This window comes from Corvus kubaryi, unplaced genomic scaffold (genome assembly GCF_017639235.1).
Source record: "Corvus kubaryi isolate FWS band 111438036 unplaced genomic scaffold, C.kubaryi_AGA036_p1.0 37394, whole genome shotgun sequence".
NCBI classification, from domain to species: Eukaryota; Metazoa; Chordata; class Aves; order Passeriformes; family Corvidae; genus Corvus; species Corvus kubaryi.
The window spans coordinates 4964172-4978686 of NW_024581133.1; the positions used below are offsets into that span (position 1 = coordinate 4964172).

The following is a 14515-nucleotide window of genomic DNA, read 5'->3' on the forward strand; positions in this document are numbered from 1 at the left end:
AGGGAGATGGAAGGAGGTGTCCTCTGCAGCAGTGATGTTCTCCCACTCCCATGGGAGAGACGTGCCTGTTCCTCTTCTGCATTACAATCATGTAGGCACTCTCTGCTTGTCTAAGGTTTTCCAGGAAATCTTACGGACAGACTAAAACTGCATCCAAAGACACACAATTGATTACAAAACTGGAGGTGCTGAGCAAAGCACTAGGCCAGCAGGACCCCATCTCTCACTGCTGGAGAGGGTGGGGGGTGATATCCTGAGTCTGCTGAATTTATTGGTAAAACGTCCTTGGTGACCAGGATTTCACTTTCCAAGCTTTCCTGGGAGTTTCATGCTAACAAGCCTGGCTGTTGGTCCTGCTGCCGTGCTGCACAGCAACTTCTGGCTGAGGGAAAAGTCCACGCCCTGTATCAGCTTCTTTTCCACATTGCTTTGCAAGAGGGGGAACCAGAGGGGATACTGGCTTCTTCCTGGCTCTGTGCAGGACTTCGGATAATGAGATACCTCTTAGAGGAGCAGGGATGAAGCTGTTCATAGATGTTTCCAGCAGCCACTGACAGCACTGAGCACTCAGCAGCATCCTCAGATGACAGAAAGAAAAATGATCAGTGGAGGGAATTAGAGGGAGTTTCTCTGTTTTCTGGCTTGACAAAAGCAAACAACGTCAGTGTTTAAAAAAGACATTTCCTGACTGTAATCACACGAGTCAGAGGTTCATAAGCTTTTATTAAAGGCTCAGACAAGAAATCTGAAGTCTGTGGTTAGTGAATGCTACAAAGCCAAATGGGAAACGTCCTCTCTTTCCAATAACACATGAGCACGTAAAGTTAAATCAACTGTTTTGTGATTTTGAAGGTACAGTGGGGTAAAACGTATTTCAAAGGAATTAACATGGCCAAACTGATGCATCAGAATGTGTCAGGTGAACAAATTGTATGTATGGCTGGAGATCAAAAACTGGGGGTTTATGTCAGAGGGAACCTGTGCCTCACGTTTTCCTGCTGTGCTCTGTAAATCCTCTTATTTAAACACAGGGGTAGTTAAGATTAGCACTTCTATTTTCTAGCTCTTTGGATTGGGGCACTTTTCCCCTCATAGTGCAGCACATGAATCACTCTGAATAAAAAAAACCCTGCTGTAAAGAGCAAAAAAAGTAGTTATTTAGTGATTTAGTCACAACCACTGGAGAAAAAAGTTCGCTCTCTTCTCTTTCCTCCCTTTTAGCCTCCAGATGTGGGCAGAAAGAAAATTCACTTGAAAAATGCTGCAGCTCTTTGTGTGGTGAGCTGATTGAAATAAGCCTTACCTGCCTTTGCATATGTTTGCAATTTAAAATGGATCTGTATTTACACTAGAGGAAATATTTACCAAAATTATTATGAACATTTTTCATCTGCATAAGTCAATGAATTATATCTCTAATGGTGTTTGAAGGATTGGAGCATTTTATGCAATGTGAAGCAATGCTTTAGCAATACTCCTTTTTCACATAGTTAAAGAATTGGGTATTTTTGGCAGAACATTTACTATCAGACAAATATTCGAAGCAGTTCTGAAGGTTTCTCATTATCAATAAATATAAGAGTCTCAGCTTTTAAGTCCTTTGCCACTTATTAAGAGACTCAAGCAGACAGCTCTGCACATTAAAGCTCAGGCCCATTCTCTATGCAGTGGGAAAAATAAATTCTGAGAGAAACCTGTTGCTGTGAGCAGAGATACCAGAGGAGAGGAAAAAGGGAAGGAGAACAAACACAGCTAAAAACTGAAATATCCACAGCAAAGCCCAACAGGCTCCCAACAGGTATAATTTGCTGTATGTCTCCAAAGGCAGAAGAACATCACTGTGTCCCAGCAGCCAAGGCTTTGCCCACACTGCCATGCTCATGCAACTCAGCAACAGTATTTCTTCTCTGGCAGAGACTCCATCTGTTGTGCTGTTACAGCATCTGAAGTTGCTGGGGTACTGCCAGAAAGGATGTTTTCTTCTCTCTTTGGAGAAACAGCCACCTTCCAGATGATCCTTGCTCTACTGAGCATTAGGAAGCCACACTGAGGTGTCCTCCAAAGAGAAAGACCCACCAGGAAAGTGCTTTGCCAGCCTTTATCTGAAAAGGCAGCTCAAACTCACCAACCCAGTTTTGATTGATCCCAAATCTTCTGTTCTTGTGCTCATTTGAATGGGATGCTCACAGAGACCTTGTATATTTACACTTTGCATATTTATATTTGTCCAAGTGTTGTCCTTTGCTGTAGAAACTTACACTGGTAATAGTATAAATGCTTTGTTTATTACACATTATTGTCAAATTCCTTACCTTAGTCTTCCAGAGGGAAGAGGAGCTTAACAGCAGCATGGCAGCATTAGGGATGCTGGAACAATCTTCCTAATTGGTCTTGGAAGGGGTGAGCAGTGATTTCCTTTGAGTGATTTTCATTAACTGAGCTCCTTCTTATTGCTTGGGTGTGGGTTATGAATATAACAGTTTTCACATGAGTGTACCTTCAGTTCAAACACATTTCAAACACAATATAATATGCTTCAGTAAACAGGTGAAAGAATGCAGTTTTCAGCAGCATTTTTATTAAGTACTGGCAAACTCTTATGCATGTTAATGCCTGATAAAAATACAGCCAACTCAGATGCAAAACACTGTGATGGGTTAAGGCATATGACAGGTTAAGCAAAATATACCCAAGACCAAACAATACCCACCACCCCTGCAAACTCAGCTCACAAGCACTGGGAAGTGGAAGGGGAGCCTGTGCTCCTCAACATGTGAACCATTTTAACCATCAGTTTTTAAAGAGTTGTAATTTACCCCGCGAAGGCTGACTAAATAACCCCACAGAATAACCTGGTTAGACATTGGCAAGTGGATTGTGTCTTGTACTGCTGCTGAATTCATTCTGTGGGAGAGCATTGACAATGCATCGCTTACTTCATATTCACATTTACAACCACAGTGAGAAGAATAGGAAACTAGATGTTCTTATGGCCTCTATATGTTAAACCCTACAATTTCCTGTTATTTGCCACATTAGTTTTCTTTATTCACTTCTGGTTATATATGTAGCCTACACAAAAATGAGCTGAGGAAACCACTTGGTTAAGCAGGCAGACAGTTGTGTGTCCTTGGCCACCAGCAGTCGAGAACATGAGCGGTCATCTATTTTGTATGAGCTCTGTGATCACTTTAAATCACTGTAAGCTGGCTCTGCCACCAAAACAGCTGTTCCTGCCCTGCCTTTGCTTCATCCCGGCCCATCACTGCATTTCAGTCAAACATCTCTACAGCTGCATGGCAAAACAGAGAAGGGATCTGAGCCAGATTCAAATTACCCTGATGAAAACCAACAACTGTGTCTTATGGTGGCCCTAAGGCATTGAGAAAGGCATCATTGCATCTTGGAACAAAATCTTACAGGATGTTTCCAAGTATATTGTAGTGCAGCATTTTCCATGGCCGTAAGAATAAGATATTTCCATTTAAGCAGTAAATACCAATCCTTCTGCAAAACCAGTTCTGGTTCCCAATTGTCATTGTTCCAAATTTCGCACCACCATGCTGATTTCAGAGCTCTGGGGCAGATCTGATTTAGGGTGACCACGTGCAGCTCCCCTGGGTCCTCAGGGCTGGTGCTGATTTCATTGGGGATGCACAATTGTGCAGCAAATATGAGGCTGTGCCCATCATCCACAGCATTCACTTCAATGACTGCAGCTGCCCCGGGATGAAATCCATGGATTTCATGGGGTTACACCAAGACATGCCCTTAGCCCTGGAGTTGGATGACAATACTAGCAGCCTGAGCTGTAAGAGCAACCAGAATTGGTGAGCAGTTCAGAGATGCTCTTTCAGACATTTGTTTTTGCTACATTACCTCATTGCCATTTTTCTTCTCCATTAGACTGTGCTGTTATGACTCTCTTATATAGGGTCATCTCAGGTCTGCAGGCTATAGCACTGAAATGGAGAGAGGGGGATATTTTTAGGCCTACTGTAGAAAAACATGAGTAAGCATGGATGTTTACTAAACAATGGTATAAGGAAGAATGGTACAAGGAAGAAACATGAAAATAAAAAGATTTTGCTACACATCTCCCTACCCTGAGCAGTAATCACAAATTTAGATCATTTAGGTTGGAAGACCTGAGAGTTAGGGTGGAGTTGAACCCAACTACACCACGCATGACCCACTCTGGGGATGTCTGGTAGAGCAGGATTGGCTTCAGTCAGCTCTCTGGTTGAGGCTAATGTGGATCTGTGCCCTGGTTTCATCCAAACTCCCTTCCCAGCACAGGGAATCCACAGAAAAATCACTGCCAGGTCAGCATCTATCATAACACTACTACAAACACGTGCTCTGCCCACGGTGCAGCGGTGTTGGGGGAGCACAGTGGTTTCTTGGGGGCAGTGAACACACCAGTACTTGTTCTTTCTTGCTCCTGTGTCAAGTTTTCACTATGCTGCTTAATCAGTACTGCTGCAAGCAGGGAATGGGGGTTGTGCTAGTGCTTTTGCTGCATTCTTGCTGCAGGGAAACTGTACTGGTTGTACACTAAAGTCTTCACCACAATGACAGCAAGAAACAAGGAATTTAATGCTTGATGGTATGTTCACAGTGTCACTGAGAGAATGTGCAAGAGCAAAAGCAGTTCCGTTTGGGTTATTTAGGAACTACTTGAAACACTGCTAAGGGACTATGTGATGTAATTAGGCACCAGGTCAGAACTCCCAATAGTACAAATAACTTAGTTTTGGAAACATCTTTTCCTGTTCATTAGGAAAAGCAAGTGTTAAGCAAGCAATCTGCCTCTTCAGTGCAAATTCAACACAATATATGCCATGACTTGTCTTACAAAATGAATTACAGGGCTCTCTGATAAGGCTTCATTTTACTAATAGTAAAGTGGCTCCATGCACCCAATAGGGCTTTGTTAAGGATGGAAGCATATTGTAGCACTAATGAACCATGAGTTCAGCCTAATTAACAGGATGGCAACAGCAATCATACAGCCCTTTCATTCACTTTTATACATTCTGTCAGAGTAACAAAGTTGTGTTCCACACTGCTGGAATCCTCTGGCTTTGCTCCCTCTTTGCACGCCTGCTAATCCCGCTCCTTTGTTCCAACGGGCCCGGCTCCAGCCGAACACTAAGCCCATATAATCACAGATAATAAGCCAAGGCCCCTGGGCAATGGCCCTGCTCAGCTGCCCACCTGCCAGCTCCCACCCCTCATATTTAACTTCAGGCACCAGAGCTGATCCCTTGCAATCAGCGGCGCTGCTCACAAATTTCCAGTTAAGCACAGGCGAAAGTGCTTTGCTGGATTAGGGCCATGGTTTGTATTGTAAGAGGAAGAGTCATGGGCAGAATTTATTTTCCTCAATAACCTATTCTGGCCGTGTTGGAAAACAATAGCATTTTCATTACCCACTTCACAACTCACCTGAATGAATAGGAAAGGCTCTTCGCCTCCAGCTGCTCTTTCATTTGGGCTTGTAAGATGAGCCTTTGAAGGGCAGTCCAGGGCAGGTGAGCTATTTGTGTCTGATGTAGGTATGATGGAGGAGATATCCAGACAGAAACTAACTTTGTTTCATTAATTTCGACATGTTCTGTCGAAATCCCTCATTTGAAGTGCTGAAAATAAGCCTGCAGATGGGGAGCCACAGATCCTCTGCCTTGGCCCAGCTCCAGCTAGGGCAATTACATGCTGTCTGTCTGAATCCCCTCATATGGCTTCAAATGGAAAAGTCATTCTCCACTTTTCCTCCTGAAATACTGCAATGTAGTGCAGCAGTCGCAGAGGGGCAACTGAGCAATATCTGCAGCTCAGCAGTGGTGGGAACAGTCTCTTATGGACTAAATAAAGGCTGAATTCCTTCAGTAACCACCACAGCTCCCCTGGAGAAGATTTTTGTGCTTCAAGGCATGGCTCCTGGCCCATGAGAGCTTCCAGATGGCTCAAAATGTGCACAGACAGGGCTCGTGGAAAGGTTAGTGCAGAGATAGCACACAATTTTGGGGAAAATCAATCTCCAACTCTGCAACAATGAAACCTGACTGCAGAAGGTCACCTTTCCACTTCATTGTAGTCAATGGTGTGGCTCTGCTGTCAGTCACCTGCGACATCCTCTCCACAGCAACTGCTCCAAAATCCTTCAAGATCGACACACAAACTCGAGCTCAGAGATTGACCATCTCCCGCCTTCAGAATGAATTTGTCTTTCCTTGGTTGAAATAAATCACACACTACATTTTTACATAGAGTAACTTTGTAAGCAGCATGAAAAGAGATGAAGGAAGCTGTGATCAAAGCCTCCGGTAAGTCTACAGTCACTGAGGGCATCTAACAACATGCCAGTTTTTGCTCTTTTTCTAAAGTGTTCTTCAGAAGCTGCATTTTCGTTTGATCACATATTTAAGTAAATCAGATCACTGCAGCAGCAGAACTTTCACTGGAAGAATTTTATTCTCTCCTACCAGTTACAATGTATGGCAAACTAATAGGAGTAGGAAAGTCAACCCACTGTTGCTGGGGGAGACTTGAATAAAACAAAATTCAGACAGAAAGGCTGGGCAGCTTCACAGGCTGACGACATGTGGCGAAATCTCTCTCTTGGTTAATGCATTTCAGGTCTCACAGTGACTACTATATTTTTACTACAAGGAAGCTGGGTCCAAACAAGAAGAGAGGTGGGACCCTTTGGACAGCAAGTGACATCTCTCATGTCCTGTCCTTTGCTGGACTGCTTCTTGCTCTACACTGCCATATTGTTCCACAACGCAAAAATGGTCACATGTCCCTTCTTTGCAGTGTTTCTGAATGCTTATATTTTATCTGCACCTTTTCTGAAACATAAAGAGTTCCTGTAACCTTGGCATTTTACATCCTTGAAGAGTTTTAGCACTATCACCTCCGCTTCCTGCAAACATCAACATAATAAACACATCTCTTCTCATTGATCTCATCAGACAAGCCAAACACTGAATAAACCTAGGCACTAGATTATCCTCTTATTCCTAAAGGTTTGTAGAGGAATTTTTCCAGATTAGAGGTACATGATGATAAAATCATAAATGCAATGCTGTCCTTTACTTGACCTAAACATAGCTCTTCAGTTCCCAAGAGGTTCTTTCCCTTCCAGGAATCTGGTTTACCTAAAAAGTTCATTTGTACATAGTGAAAAATAATTCTTGTGTAATAGCTTATCATAGAATAAGGTTAAAATCTCATTCCCTGGCTATTTTTTGTTACTTTTATGGAACAGCAGAAACACCTGCAGTGAAAGTAAGATGAAAAGCTCCAAAAGTATTACTCACTTAAAGGGTGAAAAACATGCAAAGAACAATTTCTTTCCAAGTGTTTCAGTTCATACTAATCTTCCAGGAAAGGAGCACGACAAGCTTTTGCTAAGTATGGCATCAAAGCAGGGCTCAGGAACGCTCAGGACATTTTCAGTTGCAGGCCCTGGTACAAGATACATCTTTATTTCCAGGCATCATCTCCCACATCTGGCTGATAAAGCATTACTGGGGAACTCCTGAGAACTGAAGAAACTGATTTGGGAACAGGATGTAACAATACATTACAATGCAGCTTTCTACAAATGGGTGTCCAACCATTTTTGTTGATCCAAGAAAAAGATTAGAATAAGAAATGAAATTATGAAATGATTAGAAATGAAAAACTTTGAGACTAAATGTGTGCAAGCTCAAGACACAGACAAATAGTTACAAAACAGCTTTATTCTCCCAGGGAACATAGCACCATCAGCAACAAATATGGTGCTTGTCTGTATTTATATTCCAAACAGTTTTGTTTCCCATAAATCATTTGTTCTGCATTTGCCTGGGTTTTGTTCTTCTGGATTTTCGTTGGGGTTTTTTTTGGTTTTTTTTTCTGAAATAAATCATATCCATTAACACACAATGGCGTGGGACATGTTCCCATACACAGGGAGAAGTGTTCCTCTCAGATCTGTCCACATACCCCACTCCTGGGACATTTTGAGTTGTGTGACAGCAACATTCTCACAGCACAGCCATTAACTCAGATGCAAAGGAGCTGATTTCCTCAACAAATGCTGTGTCTGCAGATGGAGCTGGCTGGTCCATGGCTAGGGAAGAAGAACACGAGCTATGGTGAATGCCCTGGGAGCACAGGGTGTTGAGCAGAGGGGGCTGAAGCTGTAAGGAAAGGATGATGCCCAGCAGCTGAATCCGAGGACAGTCTCTGCCAGCTGAGTGCTGGCCCCCATGGCACTGAGGGAGGTTAAACTGCAGGGACTGGTGGGTGAGGTGCTGCCTCTTCAGAAAACCTGGGAAGTTTTGCCAGGTTTGCCATTGAAAAGGTGTTGATTTTCCTGTTATAATCTACTTCTTCCAGAAAATAAAGCAGTTTGGACTCTCTCTTACTTGAGAATAAAATTTTGAAAAAACTCTCCCCCTTTATTTGAAAAGACACAGGGGGAAAAATAAATACAGCTGAAAATACTACTAGAAAAATATTGGGAGTAGAAATGGGAAAGGTTACTCAAGTCATGCTTTAATAAAAAGAGCTGCAGCTCTCGACATGCTTATACAACTCAGCAGACAGCAAAACACTGCAATTCAGCAAACTTTCTTTTGTCTAAGCTGGGGCAGGTGCTCAGCTGCTCTGAGTTGAGGTTTCCCATCTCTCCACCCAAGGCTGCAAGTCCTCTGCTGAACTGCTCTCCTGCTTTACAGTGACGTAACCCCTCCAGAGCCAGGAGGCCACCAAGAGCAGCAAGTGGACAGGCAACCTTCAAAACCACTGCTTGTTCTCTCATCTCTTTTGCTTTGAACCCAAATTTCAGGTGGGCAGCAGCCAGGGCAGAGAGGAACAGGGAAAGTTGCTGCAAGGACAAACCCTGCTGTGGTGTGTAGGACAGAGCAAGCTGATCCATCCCATCTCACCAGCATGAACATGAGCTCCTGCAAGGAAGATGACAGGGGAAAAAGCATCCAAGCTCTTTTTTAAAATGGTCTTTCCTTTTTCTGAATTTCGTTCTCCTCTATTTCAGGTAGCTGATTGAGGACTTTTCCCCTTTACCCACAGCTGGAAATAAGAAACCCACGAGGAAAACTCTCATTGCCAATAAATGGCTCAAAAACTTCCCCAGCTGGGGACCTGCCAGGGCAGGAGGATTACAGTAACCAGCATCAGCAGATTTGCATATTCAAAGACTGTAATTGAGGAATAAGCAGTAATGCCATTATGCAAATCCCCGGGCTCTGAGTGGCCGAAGCCAGAGCTCGGCTTACACATCCTTACCAAAATAAACCCACGGCGCCGAGGAGGCAGCGCGGGGGCAAGCACAGCCAGGGAGCAGGGATTGCTGAACGGCAGGAAAAGGCACCGCAATTCATCAGTAACTACCTGTGCTCAGCCCTGAACTCCGGCAGCTGAGCCACCTCCTGCCCCCCTCAATATCAGGTGTATTTGAGCTCACAGTGCTCTTCTGGGTCCGTGGTGAGTTAGAGGGCAAAATTATTGCCTGCAACAGGCGAAAGGCCATAGAAGTATATCAATAAAACAACATCCTTTCATGTGCTACCGATGAGCTAAGCAGCCATTATCATGGTTCCTTTCTTATTTTTTTCTTAACCCTTTTCCACCTCGTCATCAGCAGAATTGGATTTGAAGAGGTGTATTTCATCTGGAGGATAAATCTTCATCAACTCCACTTGTAAACTTGTTCTTCGAGGTCAGCAAAGGTTATGGAGAAATGAGTAGCTCAATTGGCACATTTAAAAGCAACCAGCAATTACAGCAACTTTTTTTTTTTTTTTTTTTTTTTTTACTTAAAACACCTGAAATACAGCCATGCTTTCAGAAGGATTCTGTTCAGGTCTGTCACACATTATTTTCCATAATACATGGCTGACTCTGCCCCAGCAACTCATTTCACCTTGATTCATGAATAACTGTCCCTCACTTCCTACTGTAAATACAATTGTAAACATATGGGAGAGAATTTATAGTGAATTAGGGTTGTACATTATCACTGTGATTAGCTGCATTTGTTACCCAGCAGATGTCTGGGTAATAAAAATCCCCCATGAGTACAGTATCCTGGAGTTTCCCAATTCCTTGATAACTGGTCCAAGAATTTCTCAGTCCTGCTGTGCTCTGATCCTGGTAGCCCAGAGCAGATGCTCGCTGTCTGCCCATCTTCTGCAGCACTAATCCCACTCTCCCCACGCTCCCCATGCTCCCAGCAGGGCATCACACTTCCCCTGCTTTTCTCTCTCATGTTATCTTCCCCAAAAAGCTTTCCCAGTGACATTCATCATTCTCACAATACCAAAACACTTTGACAAGCTGAGCCAAACACCTCCCTGGTGTCGTATCACTGATTACCACCAGAGTTACAAATCTGATGACTGATCTGGCTGTAACTATCTATGATAGTGGCAACACCATCATAAGCATCAAGGTGGTGCTTGTAAGATTTCTCAGCCCCTGTTTGGCCCCTCTCTTCCTGGGCATCTCATGACCCCACAGCAAGGGACAAGCTCTATTCCAAGAAAATGCCTGGAGAGAGACACAGTGAGTAACTGGCATGAAACCAAAGCCCACAGAGATCAAGCAACTAGTCCCAAAACATGGAAGACATACGGTACTGCCTTGAGAGCTTTCACATGAAATTAGCTTTCCCACTGCGCTGCTTTTTCCACCCCACAGATGCCTTGCTTTTGGCAGAGAAAAAAAAGTGTCACTGCCCCCCAGCCCTCCCCCACAATGGTAAATGGATATTTGTGTCCTCCATCAGAGCTTTGCAGGCTGCTGCCACTGATCCCTTTGCCAAGCGATCGTCGGACATGAGCCCAGGGTCTGTTGTGGTTGGAGCCACTTTTGGGACCAGTGGGCTCGTGCATAGCCTGACTTGGACATACCCAGACATTTGGCAGCCCCGGAGCTCCAGTCCACCTCAGCTCCTCAGCACTTCATACTTTTGAGTCCCAAGGGATCAGCTTTTTACCTCTAGCAGCAGTGATCTTGCACATATCACATCCCAAACACCAGGCAATCGCTCCAGATCACAAGCATGGAGCTTTCTTCTGGCTGTCAGACAAAGCTTTGAAGAAGTAAACAGGTGCTGTCAGATACTGTCTAAATTCCTGTCTCAGCATCCTGAAAATATTTCTCCAACCTTTCTCCAACTATCACATGAGCAAGCCCTCGTCATCGGTCATTTGTCTTTTGTTATGTCTTCAACCTTGAATACCAGATTAGTAACTACCTTTAAACTGGTAAAAAGACTACAAATACTAATTCATCCTTCTATCAGAAAGTGGCCTTTTTACATAGTAGGAAAATGAACGTTTAAATGTAAGTAATGCCAATTAATTTATCGTTTACTGAGCAGTTATTGTTCACTGACTCCAAAACAGCATGAGGTGTAACCCTCAGGGTAACACTAACATCCAGTTCAGTCTCTCCAGATCAGAATCATGGCTAAAAGGCCCATTTTTAATGCACTGCATTCATAGACATCTGGTTTTGAAACCTGGAACTAAGAGCCATGCAAAGGAGCAGAAACCCAACTGAACCAACTCACAGGGCCAAAAATTTCAAGGGTTAATTGCATAAACAAAAATGTATAAAAAATACATATTTGTGTGTTGTGCATGTACCTTTTTTTAACTTTTACCTGGCAAACTCTTCAAGGCAGGACTGTTTCAAGGAATTAAGAGCTGTAAGGTGAGGAAAACACGAGCCCTGCTTTATTGAACAGCCATTAGCCATACTTAGAAACTGCACCATAACATTAATATTGCAGCTACAAGATATTGGCCTTGAACAGAATTAATGCATATGCACATATTTGCTGCACAGTCATAAATTTTACTAATGCAATTTTGTGAACCTCTTAAATGGCAACCATTGCAAAAAAAAAAAAAAAATAGTAACAGGAAAGGCAGGGTAAAGTTCAACAGCAATATTTCATTACCAAGACAAGCAAAGAAGATAAACGACTCAGCTTCTTTGGTTCTCTCCTCTCCCCCAACATTACATGAGGAAAAACACACTGCACAACATGGATCTCTGTTATTGTTGGAAGTGTGGCTGTCTAGCAGGGCAGCAGATCAAGAGGATTTTTCAATGAGGAGATACATCTGTCACTGAAGCAGAGTTTACAGCAAAGCTTTTCAAAAGGGACCAGCTTCCACATGATCCAGGGGCAGGCAAAATAATTAGCATTTCTCTAGTCCCTCTTTTCCCCCTCTTCCAGGGGGACACCTGCTGTTGTGGACACAGTCTGGAGCCTCACCACGTGCTGGGGGACAACATACAGACAGCACACGCTGCACACAGGCTCAAAATGAGCAAGGAAAACAGAGCAATTCTGCTGCAAATAGCAGGATTTTACATTTTTATTAGAGAACCAGCAATCAGAACTGCGTGTTCCTACCTGAGGAGATCACCCATATATTTCCATCTTTAATAAACAGAATCAGTTTTCAGCCCTCTGGTTGCAGAGACTGGCAGGAAATGTGGCTTTCACAAAGCCCTACAAAAAAGCAAATGGGACTTGTTTTTGTAGCCCTGCCATTTCCAGGGTGCTCTCATGATGTTTTGGGGGTGATGAGAGGAGGGGCCAGGTCACATTCCCTTAAGAGCTGCCAGCCTCTCCAGTGGGACAAGGAGATCACAGACCTTGGGATTTTTTTCTTTAGCTGAGGCCAAAGCATCAATGTCTGGCAGAAAATTCCCTCCTTTTACTGAGGAAATCTGGTACTTTGAGAAAAGGCAAGATCTGAGCCTTCATTGTATGTCCAGAGACCTGCTTTAGTGCCTCAGAGGAATATCCCAAAATCCACAGATCCAGGGTGCAGGAGGGCAGGGAGGAGCAGGACTGGAGATGGGTAATTGCTGCCACAATGCTCTAAATTTCTAAAACCCTCCAGCCTCAGCAGCAACTGTGTCTCCAGACACCCACCATTTCCTCAACCCTATACTGGGTTAAGCCTTGTGGAAAACTTCTCTGGTCCAGAGAGCACTTTGCACATCTCCTCACATCCTCTGCTGCTCCACCAGGACCAGCAGTGCCTTGTGGTGCCGTGCACAGTCCAAGCACAGCTGCTTTCTTGTGCTGGGCTCATCCAAGACCACGACCTAGCCTCCCTTGAAAATCCCAGTCTGTTGCAGTTGGGAAGGCATGGATGTACAGTTGCTTCTGGAAGAGCTTCATGCCTCTCCTACACATAGTTTGTACTGTATTGAAGAACATAAATAAAACCATAGGGAACTTACTCATGGGAGGAGTTTGGCTGCTGACAGCCCACTTCTTCTTTGTTGGAAGATTTTGTTCCAGTATCTAAGTGAACATTGTAGATTTATGCAACAGCCTGAAAGATATCAAGTGATCCAGTGTCTCAGAAGTTGTCCAAAGCAGCCAAGTTTGCTGGAGAACCACCAGCAGAGCAGCACTTTACGAGACAGAGTGTTCTTTCCTGAAAAGATAGCAAAGAAAAAATGAAATTTAAAAAATTACCTCATCTCCATAATTACTTCCCCAGGTGCTTGTCTCTTCCCAAAGTGCACACCAACACAACTGACCTTTCCTTTCAGAAGGAGCACACTGCTATGGACGGGGCACTGCCTACTTTCCTTTCTTCTGTTTGCAGGTGCAATGGGATGGAGACACGGGAGCACCTCAAAAGGAAGTATATGGCCCTGAGATCCAATATTCTGCTTGTGACTTGTTTGTGCAACAGGCAGAGCCATTCACCAGAGCTAGATATGAAATCAAGGATTTATTCAACCAGGACAATTGACTGCTCTGATACATTCAAAGCAGCCCCGAGCTCGTGGGGCTGGGGCTTGGTTGGCAATACAACATTGTGTGTAGGAGTTTTCTTCTACCTTGAGACTCAGTGACTCCATCCAGCAGACAGAAACCTGGCAGCTGCTCCATCTTCCAGCACAGCAATGACCCAGATGAGATCTATATATCCAATATACACAGCTTCATGACTGAGGAATGCTGTGCCAGAGTGCTTAGGATTTTTTGGCATAAGCCTGGTCCCACTTAGCATTTTTATGAATGTTCCTGCTCCTGGATTCAAAGTAAAAATCGAAATGGCACTCCTACTTGTAAGCTTCTGGACTTGATGAGTACAAGAGAAAAACCTGACATTGATGCAAACCCATGATAAACCATTGGTGCAAATAAATGCAAAACAATCTCCCAAACTGAAACCAGCACCAAATTGTGACTGACAATCCCTCCACGGGGACCTGTGGTGGTTTGCAGCCTGACTCGCAACATGTGAGCACCCAAGGCTGGAGCTGGCGGTGTGGCCCTGCAGAGAGCACTCAGAACTCCCCATCCTGTCCAGAACTGCTAAAACAATGCACTGAAGGTGTTTGTGCAGCAGAGAGGAGCAAATCAAAGTCTCACAGTACTGTGTTTTCAAGTCACTGCTCATTGTTTATGTGTCTTCTTCCACAGCTGCCCTCTGTAACCTCCAGCAGT

At 43.9% G+C, this 14515-nt stretch overlaps 1 protein-coding gene across 2 annotated transcripts in view; it reads right to left on the minus strand.

Annotated features, from left to right (window-relative positions):
• Window positions 1-846: 846 nt before the first annotated feature.
• Window positions 847-14515, minus strand: part of MINAR1 (membrane integral NOTCH2 associated receptor 1) — a 34670-nt gene continuing 21001 nt past the window's right edge. The window contains exons 5-6 of one of the 2 annotated variants that reach the window (XR_006017915.1): window positions 13291-13490; window positions 848-12547 (exon numbers count right to left, since the gene is read on the minus strand). Coding sequence is in view for 1 of the 2 variants with exons in the window: in XM_042039389.1 (XP_041895323.1) it covers window positions 13413-13490 (78 nt within the window). In the remaining variant the exon portion in view is untranslated. Of the gene's footprint in view, window positions 13491-14515 lie in introns of both variants that reach the window. The other variant, XM_042039389.1, reaches the window with a different exon arrangement.